Source organism: Hibiscus syriacus, unplaced genomic scaffold (genome assembly GCF_006381635.1).
Source record: "Hibiscus syriacus cultivar Baekdansim isolate YM2019G1 unplaced genomic scaffold, ASM638163v2 tig00110809_pilon, whole genome shotgun sequence".
Lineage (NCBI taxonomy): Eukaryota > Viridiplantae > Streptophyta > Magnoliopsida > Malvales > Malvaceae > Hibiscus > Hibiscus syriacus.
In genome coordinates, this window is record NW_024062869.1 from 868,294 (window position 1) to 884,493 (window position 16,200).

General features: G+C 33.8%; 2 protein-coding genes across 2 annotated transcripts; one reads left to right on the forward strand and one right to left on the reverse strand.

Annotated features, from left to right (window-relative positions):
• The first annotated feature begins 4,401 nt into the window (after positions 1-4,401).
• LOC120141419 lies at positions 4,402-10,921 on the forward strand. Its single transcript, XM_039156296.1, has 3 exons — positions 4,402-4,653; positions 4,738-4,872; positions 10,855-10,921. Exons 1-3 carry the CDS (start codon positions 4,526-4,528, stop codon positions 10,919-10,921), a joined length of 330 nt encoding a protein of 109 aa, XP_039012227.1. The 5' UTR covers positions 4,402-4,525.
• A 2,336-nt stretch (positions 10,922-13,257) lies between these two features.
• LOC120141490 lies at positions 13,258-14,352 on the reverse strand. Its single transcript, XM_039156342.1, has 3 exons — positions 14,124-14,352; positions 13,737-14,020; positions 13,258-13,653 (listed from the first exon to the last, which is right to left on the reverse strand). Exons 1-3 carry the CDS (start codon positions 14,199-14,201, stop codon positions 13,638-13,640), a joined length of 378 nt encoding a protein of 125 aa, XP_039012273.1. The 5' UTR covers positions 14,202-14,352; the 3' UTR covers positions 13,258-13,637.
• Between the last annotated feature and the right edge of the window lie 1,848 nt (positions 14,353-16,200).

Genomic DNA, 16,200 nt, shown 5'->3' on the forward strand with positions numbered 1-16,200 from the left:
CTTTGCTTTCCCGACGATTACCCCTTTCTCGAGCCAAAACCGAAAGCTATTTTTGGTTTTTGTGATTTTTTATGGTTTGTTGGTTGCTTCGTTTTTTGCTGTGATTTTTTATGTTTTTATGTTGATTTTTTGGTATATGTTGCTTCGTTTTCCCTTGGTTTTCTTCCTGTTTTGCTTCGATGGTTTTCAGGGTTTATATAACCCCCCATCGATGGTTGTTTTCGAGTATCTCGGGATGGTTCAGTCCCATTTTTTGATTTATTCAGGCTTGAGGATGTTGTGGTTTTGATTCCATTCCGATTTTGCTTTGATTTGTTACTCCTCGTTGTTGGCCGGAAATCTAGGGATGGTTCAGTCCCGATTTGCTCCGATTTTTTGTGATTTTTTCATATTCGGGCGCCGAGAATCTCGACAAATTTGAGACCTTGTTGGCGCGTGGCCTCCACGCGCCGTTGATGGGTGATCTGATGCATTTTCGGCCGTTCGATCAAGAGGTCAGATCCAACGACCCTGGTTGATTACGACGCTAATGCTTAAGGATGAAACCTTAGCTCCTGCTGGGTTAAGCAAACGGGCTTGGGTGTTATTGGACTTCCACCGGGCTTGTTGGGTCAGACTACCCTGTTTGACTCTATTTTTGGACCAGTTGGACTTGGACTTTAACTTTGCCTTTAGACCTAAAATGATTAAATAAATAAATAATATAATATATATAAATATAATATAATTTAAATATACTATACTATAATATATAATAAATATATATATACTAATAATATATAACATATAATATATAATATAATACTATAATATATATAATAATATACTATATAAATATTATAATATATAATATAAACATAATATATAATACTATATACTATATAAATATTATATATGCTATATAATACCATACTATATAATATATGCTATATGAAATATAATATATAATATACCATAATACTATATTGTATAAAAAGAAACTCGGACGAAAATGAGTGTCTACACTATTATTGCATGACGAGATGGGTTTGTCCCCTTTATTGAATGAGTATTTATAAAAAAAAAATTACACTACACATTTAGTATATAAAATTTCAGTTTTAATCCATTTTAGTATCTAAATTTTAAATCTTTTAAAATCATATCTAAAATTTAGTTTTTGTTTCATTTTAATACCAAAAACTTAAGTTTTGAAAAAATTGAAAGTTTGGGTGCCAAAACAAGTTTAGTACTTAAATCATGCTTAAGTTTTGAATTTTTTTTTTTAAAGTTTAGGTACTAAAATAGAACAAAATTGAAAGTTTATGTACAAAATGTGTTAAGTTTTTAACGATTGAGTACTAAAATGAAAAAATTAAATGTTAAATATGATTTTAAAAAAATTAAAAGTTTAATTACTAAAATGGATCACAACTGATAATTTATATATTAAACGCTTAGTTTACCCAAAAAAATAAAAAATACAACAAGCGTTAGAAGTACATGTTTCATGAAATAATTTGGTTGTTAATATCAAATGAGTATTTGTCCTAATGGTTTATTGTTTATTTATATTTCCTTTTTCTTTTTCATTCATTTAAAAACGTTAAAACACCTCTACGGTACTTGATCCGGATTAGTCGATTAATAAATCGGGTTATTAAAAAAAACAGCTAAACCAAAAGGTAAATGTTTGTTCCCAGAATACGTCCTTTAGAAAGGAACAATCAGGCATAGCAGATGGTAAAGCTTTATAAAAGACCAAATGGACAAGTAAAACGGGCAATGATGGTGCTACTATCTTCATTTTCTTCTCGATAACGTGCGTTAAATGAACCCCAGAAGACGCCTATAGACCAACCATGCATCTACATATGATGGCTTGATTAATGGTCGCATGAACAGCGTATGTAACTTGGAAACCAGAAGAAGAATGTCGAGCATTTCCTGGAAGCAACGTCGTTTTAAGACGATTATTTTTTAAGGATTTAAAATTTAAAATTATTTGATCTATAAACATTGAAAGCTTTGGGAAGAGACATGTTTTTTTGCTTGAAGTGTGCATGCATTCAATGGTTCTTTGAGAGGGAAGAGATCAGATGATGAATTAAACAAGAAAATTAATAATATAAATATAAGAGAAAATCAATTTAGGATTCTATTTTAATGCTGCAAACGCAGAAAAAGCATTATAAAAGATGTTTGTTTATGAAGCAAAACAGAATGCAATGTTGCATTCTCTCTTTATATTGCTGATGAGAGGACGTTAATATTTACATTTAAAAGAAAACAAAAAGCTGTAGCTTCGTTTTATCAGAAGCGGAGCTAATGAAGCTATAAGATTTCAATGTCATCGTCTCTATGAGCTCCTACGATATTGAACACAATATCAAGCCGAACCTTATTGGAACTCGATTGCTTCACAATCACTTGAGTTTCCAAACCCGCTTCATCGCACTGACATTTAACAATATCTCCGATAATTCTTTGCTCCTCTTTTACGCATCTTTGGTCCTCCATTATCATCTTTTTCAAATCTGTTTTTACTCGTGTGACTCTCACTTTGAAACTCTTCACTCTTGGTTTCAAACCATTCTTCTTCTCCTTGATCGTGCCGTGTGCCACCATAGTTAACGGCTTGGATTCAAAAAAAATACTAAAACAGACTGAGATTTGTAAGCAAAATTGTTTATGGAATTTGGAGGAGCGACAACCAAAATGCAGAGGGACCGAGTCCAAATGGAAAATAGGCTTCTTTGGTCCCTAAGCCTTTTGGAGTTCCCTCAATATTTAATTTTAGCCCTGTGACTGATATTGGAAAAACAAGGAACCAGCATCGTTATATAAAGAGGCCAGTCGGATCCGAGGCTAAAGGATCACAATATATTAAGCGAGCTTTTAGGGATTTATTTTTAGAATTGATATTAACGTTAATTAGATTTATCGGTGTTCTTATCTTGATATGGTTAGACTTTTTCAATAGTACCTTAAATTATGCAAGTCCGTTCATAATTATATATAGTTAATCGACGTTGGCCATTTTTGTTATTTTTAAATAATTATATGTTTCATTATATTCTTAAATATAAAAATTTAATATTTTAGCAAAGTTTGATTAATTTTAGATTAAACAGTATTTTTCTCTCTAAAGATGTATTTCATTATCAACTAGTATTTAATTATTTTTCTTCTTCAATTTGATCTCTGAAATTTTCAAACATAAAGATGTTATTCCACTCAAATTTCTCCTAATAAAAGAAGTTGTGAAACTCTAAAAACATGGCACAATAAATATATATATATATATTGCATTCAAAATTATCATATTAAATTTGCATTATCAAAATAGCTCTAGAATGATCCCAGCCTTGTAAAAAAATAAAAATAAATTTTAGTTTTATATATATTTCACTAGTAATAAGGTGAGGTGTATTGTAATATTAGTTGTAATATTTTAGATTCATGTTGAGAATCAGTGGCTACAAATTTAGGGGTAATAATTTGGATAATTCTTGGGAGTTTTTCCCCCCCCTATCTTTGAAGTTAGGTGTGAACTTTGTATAGATGCCTTCGGGGCTTATTTTACATCAACGTAAAAAAATGAACTTATTGGCATGTATGTAACTATGTATACATGCACGCACGCCCTTTATATATTATGCATCTCACACGTTCTCAACATTATTTTTAGAATGAACAACACAGGAGTTAGAGGAGGTGATCTGGCAGCTACCCTGGCAAGAAAAGCTGCATCCAGGACCCGATCTTTTGCTCTTTAATATCATGAATATTATAGCCGCCACCACAAGTATAGCTACTCCCAATCTTCCCCCGAATATGTACTTGGAGTTGGAGGCTGAACCGCCACCGTCATCAGAGATGTTTATTATGGTCACCGTTGCCCGAGTCATGCCGTTGAACCGTCCGAAAGTCGCCCTTGAATTATCCATCAATTTGTTTGCCAAAAATAGCAACCTGCCAACCGATAAATGACAGACAAAATCAATTTTGATATTGATTTATGTTTGTTCAATAAATTTTGTAATTCGTTGTTTATTTTATTACAGATATGGAATTGTTCTCGTGATGAAGGTATCGGCAAACATACTTGTTAACTCCTCTGTTGATGTTGATGCATATGTCTATTTAAATTAATGTGACAAAAAGGCATGCAGTAAGATGCTGCTGCTACTACTATATGAAATTCCTCAAATTCCATGTATAAATTGCGCTGATTTTAGCCTTTAATTTTGGATGAAAGTTAAAGGTTCTCAACCTAGGTGTAGTCCTTTGTGGGTTTGTTGCAACTTTAAGTAAACAGGCCAAGTAGATCCATGTTAGGAAGAGATTTGAGGAATTTATTTTTTCATCCGGAAAAAAAAAAGGAATAGTATCTGATTAAGCTCAATACGTATCAGTTGTAAACTTTTGCGAACTTGCTAATGTTTCTGCATTTTGCGTGTATTTTTTTTAATAAACTTTTCTGAAAAAACATTCAATCCTTAACTTTTGTTGAGTTTGCTTTGTCTAAGGACTATTTCAGAACATGCCCTGTTTTCTTGTTTTGACAGCCGATATCCGTGTCCACGAGTTCTTCAATACACCGTATTTCAAGAAAGGTATCAAGATGACCCTTCACAAGTTATCAAGATTCTGTAGCCTTTCGGTTGTAACGTATGTATGCATACCATCTTCTTTAATAATGCATTTGTCTTTGACCTCTGCGCAGAAGCTGGTCTTTCTTAAATTTATGAGTAGGTCTCGGCAGAATGTGATTAAGGACCATACAATTGAGTGGTTAGAGAAGCACTATCCTGGACTTTTCCAGGAGATTCACTTTGGCAACCATTTTGCTCTTGACCGCAAGTCTAGACCTAAATCAGAAATATGCCGGTATGCACATGATCCCTTAATGTTGAAAATTGATGCATTCCACCGACAGTAATTGAAAAAATCAATTCCACCTAAAACTTTGAAAAAGGGAATTGTAGGCATCGAATTAGGTGTTGAATATTTTGCATGGGAAAATTGTTTTTAGTTTCTGGACTTTAGGGTATTTACAAAATTAGTCTTTAAGCTTCAACTATAAATAATCTAACACATTTAGCTTCAAAATCATTCCAAATCATTCTAGCTTTCTCCCAATACTAGAGAATTTAGAGAGTTTCTTGAGAGTTGTTTTCTCTTTTTTATCAAGAGAGAATTATCATTGTTTTCTCCTAGGTAGATCGAGATAAGTTGTAATTCCTATTTTCTCATAGTGAAATTCTTCTACCGTTGCCCGTGGTTTTTACCCTATATTATTTAGGGGTTTTCCACGTAAAATTTGTGTCTTATTTATCTTCATTTTTATTTTCTCAAATTATCAGTTACGATTTTACTCTATCTGATAGCCGTATTCCGCAACAATTGGTATCAGAGCCAGATTTGAGTGTGTAATATCTGCTTATTATCTTTGTGGTTACCACCAAAAGGTGGATCCTCCAACATAAGAAAGTAAGAAGGTATTACCCATTCTTTGAAGGTTCCAGAGAACTATTCACGATAGTGAAATAGTGGGAGCTATCAGTAATAGAAGCTATGACAACGGAATTTAATATTGAAAAATTCAATGAGAGAAATTTCTCATTGTGGAAATTGAAGATGAATGACATCATGAGGAAAGACGGTTGTCTAGTAGCTATCAGTAAAATGCATGTATATTTCACAGATGACAACAAATTGATTGAAATGGACCGGAATGATATGGTCAACTTTCATCTAGCATTAGCAGATGAAGTATTGTCAAGCATCGAGGAGAAGAAGACAACTAAGGAGATATAGGATCATCTCACCAAATTGTACGATGCCACATCGTTGCACAATAAAATTTTCCTTAAGAGGAAATTGTACACTCTTTGTATGCCAGAATCTATTTTAGTAATGGAGCACTTAAACACACTGAACACTTTATTTTCTCAGCTTACATATTTAAGATGTTCAATAGGAGAACAAGAATGTTCTGAACTTCTACTTCAAAGTCTACCAGATTCGTATGATCAACTCATCATCAACTTGACAAACAGTAATGTCACCAGTCTAGTCTTCGATGACGTTGCATCTGCTGTTCTATAAGAAGAAAATCGGTGCAAGAACAAGGAAGACAGACAAGTAAATCTGCAACAAGCAGAAGTGTTGACAACGATGAGAGGGAGATTAACAGAACGTGGCCAAAACAGCAGTCACAAACATGGTAGATCGAAGTCGAGAAGTAAAAAGAATTTAAAGTGCTACAATTGTGGAAAGAAGGGTCACTTGAAGAAGGATTGTTGGAGTCTAAATAAAAACTTCAATCCACAAGGCAATACCGCAAACACTTCAAATGATGGAGATACTCTATGCTGTGAAGCGTCAACCACCGTGGAAGGCAGAAAAAGATTTGTAAATATATGGCTCATTGATTCGGGAGCAACATATCATATGATCTCAAGAAGAGAATGGTTTCATCATTATGAACCTGTTTCAGGAGGATATGTGTATAATTACAATGATCATGCCTTAGAGATCGTTGGCGTGTGAACCATCAAATTGAAGATGTATGATGGAACAATTAAAGTTGTTCGAGATGTGCGGCACGTAAAAGGCCTGAAGAAAAATTTATTATCCTAGATTAGAATAAATTTGCCATAGCATTGACATTTAACAATATCTCTGATAATTCTTTGCTTCTCTTTTACGCATCTTTGGTACTCCATTATCATCTTTTTCAAATCTGTTTTTACTCGTGTGACTCTCACTTTGAAACTCTTCACTCTTGGTTTCAAACCATTCTTCTTCTCCTTGATAGTGTCGTGTGCCACCATAGTTAACGACTTGGATTAAAAAAAACTAAAATAGACTGAGATTTGTAAGCAAAATTGTTTATGGAATTTGGAGGAGCGAAAAACAAAATGCAAAGGGACCGAGTCCAAATGGAAAATACGCTTCTTTGGTCCCTAAGCCTTCTGGAGTTCCCTCAATATTTAATTTTAGCCCTGTGACTGATATTGGGAAAACAAGGAACCAGCATCGTTATATAAAGAGGCCAGTCGGATCTGAGGATAAAGGATCATAATATATTAAGCGAGCTTTTAGGGATTTATTTTTAGAATTGATATTAACGTTAATTATATTTATCGGTGTTCTTATCTTGATATGGTTAGACTTTTTCAATAGTACCTTAAATTATGCAAGTCCGTTCATAATTATATATAGTTAATCGATGTTAGCCATTTTTGTTATTTCTAAATAATTATATATTTTATTATATTCTTAAATATAAAAAATTAATATTGTTGGATAATAATGTAAGCACAATTGAAACACAGAAAAGAATCATAAAGGTGTTTCGTAGAGCGCTTGTGGTGATGAAAGGTGAAAAGATAACAACAAACTTGTACATGCTAAACGGAGAGACTTTGCTAGAAGCAGAAGCCTTTGTTTCCTCATGTAGTTCAGATTCTGCAATGTTATGGCATCAGAAACTTTGACACATGTCAGAACAAGGAATGAAAGTCCTTGTGGAGCAAAAGCTACTTCTAAGCTTAACAAATGTATCACTTACTTTGTGTGAGCACTGCATAACAAGTAAGCAGCACCGGTTGAAATTCAACACATCAAATTCTAGAGGAAAAAGTGTTCTAGAATATGTTCACTCTGACGTATGACAAACACCAGTTACATCCTTAGGCGGAGCAAAATACTTTGTCTCATTTATTGATGACTACTCCAAGAGATGTTGGGTGTATCCTATTAAGAAGAAGTCAGACGTTTTTCAACTTTCAAAAACTTCAAAGTGCTGGTGGAACTTGATTCTAGAAATAAGATCAAGTGTTTCAGAACAGATAATGAAGGAGAATACACAAGTGAAGAATTTGATGACCTTTACAGGAAAAAAGGCATCAAAAGACAGTTCGCAGTGGCGAACATTCCTCAAAAAAATGGAGTGGCAGAGCATATGAACAGAACCTTGTTAGAAAGAACAAGAGCAATGTTGAGGGATGCAGGCCTAGAAAAATCATTATGGGCAGAAGCAGTCAATTCCGCCTGTTATTTGGTGAATCGAGCTACATCAATTGAATAGATCTGAAGACACCAATGAAGATATGGACTGGTAAACCAGCTGATTATTCAAACCTCCATGTATTTGGAAGTATTATGTACATGATGTACAACTCCCAAGAAATTTCAAAGTTGGATCCAAAATCCAGAAAATGCAAATTCTTGGGGTATGCTGATGGTGTAAAGGGGTATTGTTTGTGGGATCCCACTGCCCGCAAAGTGATCATTAGCAGAGATGTTATCTTTGTAGAAGATAAGCTACAAAGAGAAGAAGAAGATGGTAGCACTGAAAATTCAGAGACTACACAGATGCATGTGGAAAAGGAGTTTGAACAAGGAGATTTTTCTGAAGCAGAACCAGCACATGATGAACAAGAACCAGAGAGTTCTGAAGCTCCAACAACTCGTCAATCAGATCGTCTGAGAAGACGTCCCAATTGGTACTCAGATTATGTTATAGAAGGAAAAATTCCATACTGTCTTTTAACAAAGGACGATGAGCCATCAACATACCAGGAGGTAATAAACAACTCAGATGCTTCACTATGGATGATGGCGATGCAAGAAGAAATCGAAGCCCTTCATAAAAATAATACATGAGACCTTGTGCCACTACCACATGGAAGGAAGCTAATTGGTAACAAATGGGTCTTCAAAATCAAGCGAAATTGTGACGATCAAGTTGAGAGGTATCGTGCAAGACTGGTGGTCAAAGGATATGCTCAAAAAGAAGGTATTGATTTCAATGAAATCTTTTCTCCTATGGTTCAACTAACAACAATTCGAGTAGTTTTGGCAATGTGTGCTACATTGAATTTACATCTAGAGCAACTAGATGTTAAAACAGCTTTTCTTCATGGAAATCTTAAAGAAGAGATTTATATGCTCCAGCCTGAAGGTTTTGAAGAAAAAGAAAAGAAGAACTTGGTTTGCAGGTTGAACAAATCTCTGTACGGTCTAAAGCATGTGCCAATGTGTTGGTATAAGAGATTTGATTCCTTCATTATATGCCTTGGATACAACAGACTTAACGCAGACCCTTGTGTTTGTTTCAAGAGGTTTGGTGATAACGATTTTGTTATATTGTTGTTGTATGTGGATGACATGTTGGTTGCATGACCCAACAAAGATCATATTGAAGAATTAAAGGCACATATGGCTAGGAAATTTGAAATAAAGGACTTGAGATCAGCAAACAAGATTTTAGAGATGCAAATTCACCGAGACGAAAGTAATATGAAGATTTGGCTTTCACAAAAGAATTACTTGAAGAAGATCTTGTCATGATTCAACATGCAAGATTGTAAGCCAATTTCTACCCCTCTTCCTATTAACTTCAAATTATCCTCCAGTATGAGTCCTAGCAGTGAAGAAGAGATGATGGAGATGTCTCGAGTGCCGTATGCATCGGCAGTGGGAAGTTTAATGTTCGATATAATATACACAAGACCAGACATTGTACAAGCTGTGGGAGTTGTTAGTCGGTACATGGTGAATCCAGGCAAAGATCATTGAAATACAGTAAAGAGGATCCTGAGATACATCAAAGGGACCTCAAATGTTGCATTATGTTACGGAGGATCAAACTTACTAATCAATGGGTATGTAGATTCTGACTATGCAGGGGGTTTGGATAAAAGCAAATCTACGATAGGATATGTGTTTAAAGCTGGGTTTTAAAATTGCAGTCAGTTATGGCTATATCCACAACAGAGGCAGAATATGTAGCAGCTACACAAGCCAGTAAAGAAGCAATTTGGTTGAAGATGCTATTGGAGGAGCTTGGGCACAATCAAGAGTATGTCTCTTTGTTTTGTGACAGCCAAAGTGCCTTGCATCTAGCAAGGAATCCAACATTTCATTCAAGGAAAAAGCATATATGAGTTCAGTACCATTTCATTCGTGAAAAGGTGGAAGAATGGACGGTAGATATGCAGAATATCTATACCAAAGACAACATAGCAGATTTCATGGCGAAGGCGATCAATGTTGATAAATTTACTCGGTGTCGATCCTCTTGTGGCCTGTTAGAAATGTAAGCAACATGAAGGTACAAGGTAGAAAGAATGGTGTGAAGATATGATTGTTTCAATCAAATCTTCAAGTGGGAGATTGTTGAAAATTGATGCATTCCACCGAAAGTTGGAATTGAAAAAATCAATTCCACCTAAAACTTTGAAAAAAAGGAATTGTAGGCACCGAATTAGGTGTTGAATATTTTGCATGGGAAAATTGTTTTTAGTCATTGGACTTTAGGATATTTACAAGATTAGTCCTTAAGCTTCAACTATAAATACCCTAACCCATTTAGCTTTAAAATCATCCCAAATCATTCTAGCTTTCTCCCAATACTAGAGAATTTAGAGAGTTTCTTGAGAGTTGTTTTCTCCTTTTTTTATCAAGAGAGAATTATCATTGTTTTCTCCTTGGTAGATCGAGAGAAGTTGTAATTCCTATTTTCTCATAGTGAAATTCTTCTACCGTTGCCTATGGTTTTTACCCTATATTATTTAGGGGTTTTACACGTAAAATTTATGTCTTCTTTATCTTCATTTTTATTTTCTCAAATTATCAGTTGTGATTTTGCTTTATCCGATAGTCGTATTCCGCAACACTTAACATTTATTTTCATCCATGAATTCCTTTTAATAATCTCAAGCATGCTTGTTTCTCTATCATTTATATAAATACAAGTATACCAGCATCTCTTCTCGATAGTTGTCTTGATGAGTTTATTCATTCCCTGGAGAAGTTATTTCTGATTTCTTTTTCTTGCTGAGTTATTTCTTCTTGCAGGTCATTAGGAGCCAAAATTCATATCCTTGAATTCCATGCTTGTACTCCCTCATTTTGCCATATTTGAGTGGTATAACCTCCTCTTTCTTGAAGGCGCGCGTGGATTCATTCAGGTTTGTGTGCTATTATATCTACCTGTAGACTCTACAAGCTAGTAAACTTAGATGTTAAATGTTTTTTGTTTCTTTTTTTCTTGTCTTTTCTTTCCTTTAACACATACACATTTATTATTACTGGCTTTGATTCAGTGATCTTTTTAAGAATATTATTGTGTGTTGTTAATATTTCATATGTTTTTCTGTATAATTTAATGGCACCCATAGATTCATTTATTTTCCTGCGGTTGTGACATGACTAGTTCATTAGTTTGTTCAATTAGGCATGTGGACATAAGTGGTGTTTTTTATTGGAGAATATATGCAATTTTACATTCTTTTTCATTTTTTTCACTAGTATTACAGTGTTTTTCTTCCCCTTTACTCAGATTATTAGCTATGAGTTTTTTTTATGGATGCAGCTACATGCTTTTTGCAGTTATTTGGAGGTAAACCTTCAAAAGGGGTTTTGTTGGTGCATTCTTGTCTATGTCTTCTACAGTAATGGTAAACCTCTATGAACCGCGTTGTTGACTGAGAACTTGGATGCTAAATCCTTTTACTATTTAACAGTTCACATATATCTTTAGCTGGTAGGGTAGTATCTTTCTCAATTTTGAAATTTTTAATGCTTGTCATGATTGGTTTGTTTATGATTCCAGGTTTTGAAATTTTTAATGGAAATGAATAATTTAAGTGCCCTTCATAGTTTGTTTATGTTTCTAGGTTCAAGTTACAAACTTCTTTTGTTTTATATTATACAGCAAGGTTTTGTTAATTTGTTTCGTTCTAGGTTCAAGTTAAAAACTTTTTTTCTTTATTTTCCATTTTCACCGACACTTGTTATTGTTTTTAATGAAATGAACTGAGTTGATTCTTCTATAAGTTTACTATTTGATGAAAAAAAGTTGAAACATTGCTTGGAAAAGGGGAAAGCTACTCTCTTCTGAGAAGACTCATTATTTATAATAGTTACTCATTTGTTCATACTGTCTAGACCATTGCTTTTGGTTATTGCAAAATAACAGTTGTCATTACCAGCTCTTTAAATGCCATCAGACCCAAGGTTTAAACTCATCAGTAAAATAATATTATATTAGCATTAATGGAAGTTTAAGGCTTATGAAGAGCAATCCAATCAAACCTGCCTATGCCAACCTTTTGCAAATAGTTACGTTTGTGGTAAAAATGTCACTACAAATCATAATATATAGCGCCGTTTTGTATTAAAAACACCACTAAAAACAATATAATTAGTGTCGTTTGTGGCAAAAAAAGGCTACTAAAGACGAGAGAAGTAACGTCATATTTGGAAAAAATACCACTAAAGACAAGAGAATTAGCGGTGTTTGTGGCAAAAAATGCCACTAAAGATAAGAAAATTAGTGGCGTTTGTGGCAAAAAAGACACTAAAGACAGAAAAATTAGCAGCGTTTGTGAACAAAAATGTCACTATAAATCACAACATATAGCGGCGTTTGAAAGAACAAATGACGCTATACAACTCAACCTTTTGCGACGTTTTAGGTTCACAAACGCCAGCGTTCGTTTTAGCGGCACTCTTCCTAGTACCGATAGTCTTTTTAGCGGTGCTTAAAAACGCCGTAAGGACTAAAAATAACGCCACTAAAAACATGTTTTGCTGTAGTGAAAACACAATTGAAGGGAATCAATATCTCCTTACAAGACAATGAATGCACCGAAAGAATGTATCATGAGTGTTAATCATTTAATTTTCATGTAATATTTTCTCTATTGAATTTTCTTAGTCGTTGACAGTTGATACACATGCTCTACAGACACAACTGTTTGAGTTCGCAATCTTTAGGAAGAGCAACACTTCTTTTTACCACTGTGATCGCTCAATAGACTTGTATTTTTCATTTAAAAATAATCTACAGGTATGTTGTTATAACAATTTATTCTACTAAATTTAGCTAAGATATTTAAATTAAACATATAAACATGTTTTATTTACCTTTCTAGAAAATACTCTTCATCCTTACACAGATGACAAAAACACAAGAACATAAGACAAAATTATAATATCTAATCAAATTTTATTCGAAGTCATCGTCACCAATCTTTTATAAGTTTGTACACTAAGCATCCCTTTTTGCACCACATATCTTATATATTATATTGTATAATTGGTGAATACGGATAGATTACCAATAAAATTTTGTGATTTTGATTATTAATATATCATACAGTGTCACAATATGAATACACTGGAACAACCCTTGAATATAAGAAATTTCAAAAGTTACAATCACAACTCATAACATTTAAATACGATTAACACCGCCACACGTTTAGTACATGAATGAATAGATTTAAGATCTGATCAAAATAACAAACATTGCTGTAGACGACATGTTTGCCCTTCAGATCAGTACGGACTGAATTGCCTTTTGGATGAAATGGATTCACCCAGGAGGTCTAAAATTATAATATTCTATTTTTAAAAAAAATTGGGTATGTAAATTTCCTTAACCTTTTTCTATTTCTACTAACAAATTAAACTAAATTTAATTTTTTCCTCAAAATAATAGGTGTGCAAGTGTTCCTCTAGGGAGTCACATGGATCCACCACTGGATTCACTCTGCCTTGAAAGAGAGCCTGGAATTTGATGTTTAAGTTTTGAAGTACTGCCGCAGTGGTGCTCCACCTTTGCAGTGATTATCTCAGCCAACAATTTCACTGAAAAAAAAATGAAAATAATATAAGCAAAATTGTAATTAAAAGTCATCAGTTGGGAAGAGAAAGGAAACAGGATGGATTACCGGAGTAGTCCAGTTAATTGAGCAGCCTTGCCAAGATCGCCTTGATCTCTTGCCTCGAGGATACCAAACATCAGACCGAGTCGGATTTGAGTGTTGGCCGTTTGTTGAATAATTTGATTAGTTTCGCTACGAAGCTGTTCGTATTCTTCTTCGACCGCATTGAATTTTGCTCGAACTTGACTCTGCTCGTCCTTGATGCTTTGCTGCTCTTTGCTGATGTCTTCCATCTCCACCTTCAACCTTCCAAGCCTCCTCCTCATGTATTTTGCTGAATTTCTCTCTCCCTGTTTCCCTCGTAATTAAACATACCCACGTTAGTAAAATACTTACAACAAGGAAACACTCGCATGTAGGAAATATATGAAATGGATGGTTTTAGCAACGTACCGACTTCTTACGCAAAATTAAATGTCGTTTTGACGGCTGCTTTGAATACCGGAAACGGGACAACAGGAAAGGGCGCATCTTGTACTAGCTTTGCAAAGGACTGCCAAGGGTATAATGTATGCTCCAGCTTACCTATTTATAGAAACAATTTGTTTGGGGACTAAGGCGGCAAAATTGGCTTCCGTAGCCGCGGAGGAAATCGCGCGATCACCCGACGCTTTCAGATTAAAGCCGGGCGTGGCTTGTTCACAATCGCGCGCCAATCTTATCGATTAAACAAAATTTGTTATTTAATGCAATGAATCAACCACATCTGACCAATCAAGATTTTGATAAATAATTTACTATTATTATTTTTGCTATTATATATAATTCTTTTTCTAAAGTAACAAAAGGAAAAAGAATAGTATATTCTTTAATCGTTTAAGCCGAAACATACGCAGTAACAAAACCAAAATTTTCTTTGAGTTTGAACACGAGATGGGAGAAAAAGCTGATGATTATTTTTCTCAAAATAAAATACAAGTACGCTTCCAGATTATTCTCGTTTAGTTTACCTGGAATTCTTTTTCTTTTTCCCCAAAGAACCTACAGGAGTTTGACTGAATAAATGCAAAGATGAAATCTACATACAATTCCCGCAAAGTTAAACTATCTAGCAGAAGTCATAACAATAAACAAAGATCACAAGGATTGAGGAAACCTGGATTCATCCATAAGCGCCGACCGTTTTTGATAGAAACATGAACGTAGGTTTGACGAAAACTTACTCGATGATCTGGTGTCTACGGCAATTAAAAAAAAACAGAGATAAGGCAAACGGCATCCAATAAGAAACAGAGGAACAACTTAGAAGAAAAAAGACAAGGCAAAAAGATCGGTAAAGCGAATATATATATCTGAGAAAGAAACCAGACCGTTAGGCGATGCCAATAGGAAGAGAGTGATAGACCAGTGGAGAATGGAAACACCGAATGAAATACAAAGCGCAATATAATTGAAACTTCCGCATTTCTTTTAATCATTTTCTCTCAGATGAAACTAATATACACACTAAATTTAAGCATCATAAATTATAATATGATATACTAATATACACACTAAATTTAAGCATCTTAAATTATAATAAGATATATTCTATTTTTTTAGTAGTATGTATTCGATTTATTAATTAACTATTTTAAATTGAATTTTGAAAGATTTATTATTATGTCAGATTCTTCTAATTCAGTTTGTTCTATTCACATATGTCATGGTTTAGATGCATAAAAGATCTAATGCATCATTCACTAAATCAACTAAGTATTGATAATATTTATAATTTTTAATGTATAATATTTATATAAATTTTAATTATATTTAAAATTAAATCAAATCGAATTGATAAATTAAAATATTTATTTTAAAAAATTAACCATAAATGTCAAATTTGGTCTTTATATATATCCCTCCCTAGGCCTGTAAATGAACTGAACGTTCAGCGAACCGTACATGAACAGTACGGCGGGAAGTTCGCTTATGTGCGTTTATTTATTAAATGAACGAACATGAACAAGATTTTGTGCTCGTTTAATTAAATGAACGAACATGAACATAGGTTTCGTTCGTTCATTTACGTTCGGTTATGTTCGTTCGGTTATGTTCGTTTATGTTCGTTCGGTTATGTTCGTTTATGTTCATTCATTTATGTTTAACTCAATCTTCTTAAATCAATTTTGGTGACCAATTTGTAAGTATCTTAAAAATATTAATTAATCTGATATTCTGATGACCAATTCCATAATTAACCCAATTTTATTTGGAGATTAAATCTAATATGTTAACCCGTGAGGCACCTCACACCTATATTCATTTTCTCCCTTTTTTCCCAAACCCTAGTGTTCACTAGAGAGTGAAGACGATCGTTGAAAGCTTCAAAACAAGTTATATTATAGTGCAATCTGAAGTTTTACAGGTATGCTTTCATTTCTTTCTCTGTTTTATTTGGCTTAATAGTTGATATGTAAAGTTATTGCAGGTATCTTCACATCTAAAACTCAAGAAAACATCATATTTCTTTCTAGAAATAGATGAGAAG

What these genes read in the sequence shown, in the direction of transcription:
- LOC120141419 (XM_039156296.1), top strand. Translation starts at nt 4,526, where the DNA reads ATGCCCTGTTTTCTTGTTTTGACAGCCGATATCCGTGTCCACGAGTTC. An exon ending in TGTAGCCTTTCGGTTGTAAC is followed by an intron (nt 4,654 to 4,737) that starts GTATGTATGCAT and finishes ATTTATGAGTAG; the next exon opens with GTCTCGGCAGAATGTGATTA. An exon ending in CCTAAATCAGAAATATGCCG is followed by an intron (nt 4,873 to 10,854) that starts GTATGCACATGA and finishes TTCTTCTTGCAG; the next exon opens with GTCATTAGGAGCCAAAATTC.
- LOC120141490 (XM_039156342.1), bottom strand. Translation starts at nt 14,201, where the DNA reads ATGCGCCCTTTCCTGTTGTCCCGTTTCCGGTATTCAAAGCAGCCGTCA. An exon ending in TAATTTTGCGTAAGAAGTCG is followed by an intron (nt 14,021 to 14,123) that starts GTACGTTGCTAA and finishes CGAGGGAAACAG; the next exon opens with GGAGAGAGAAATTCAGCAAA.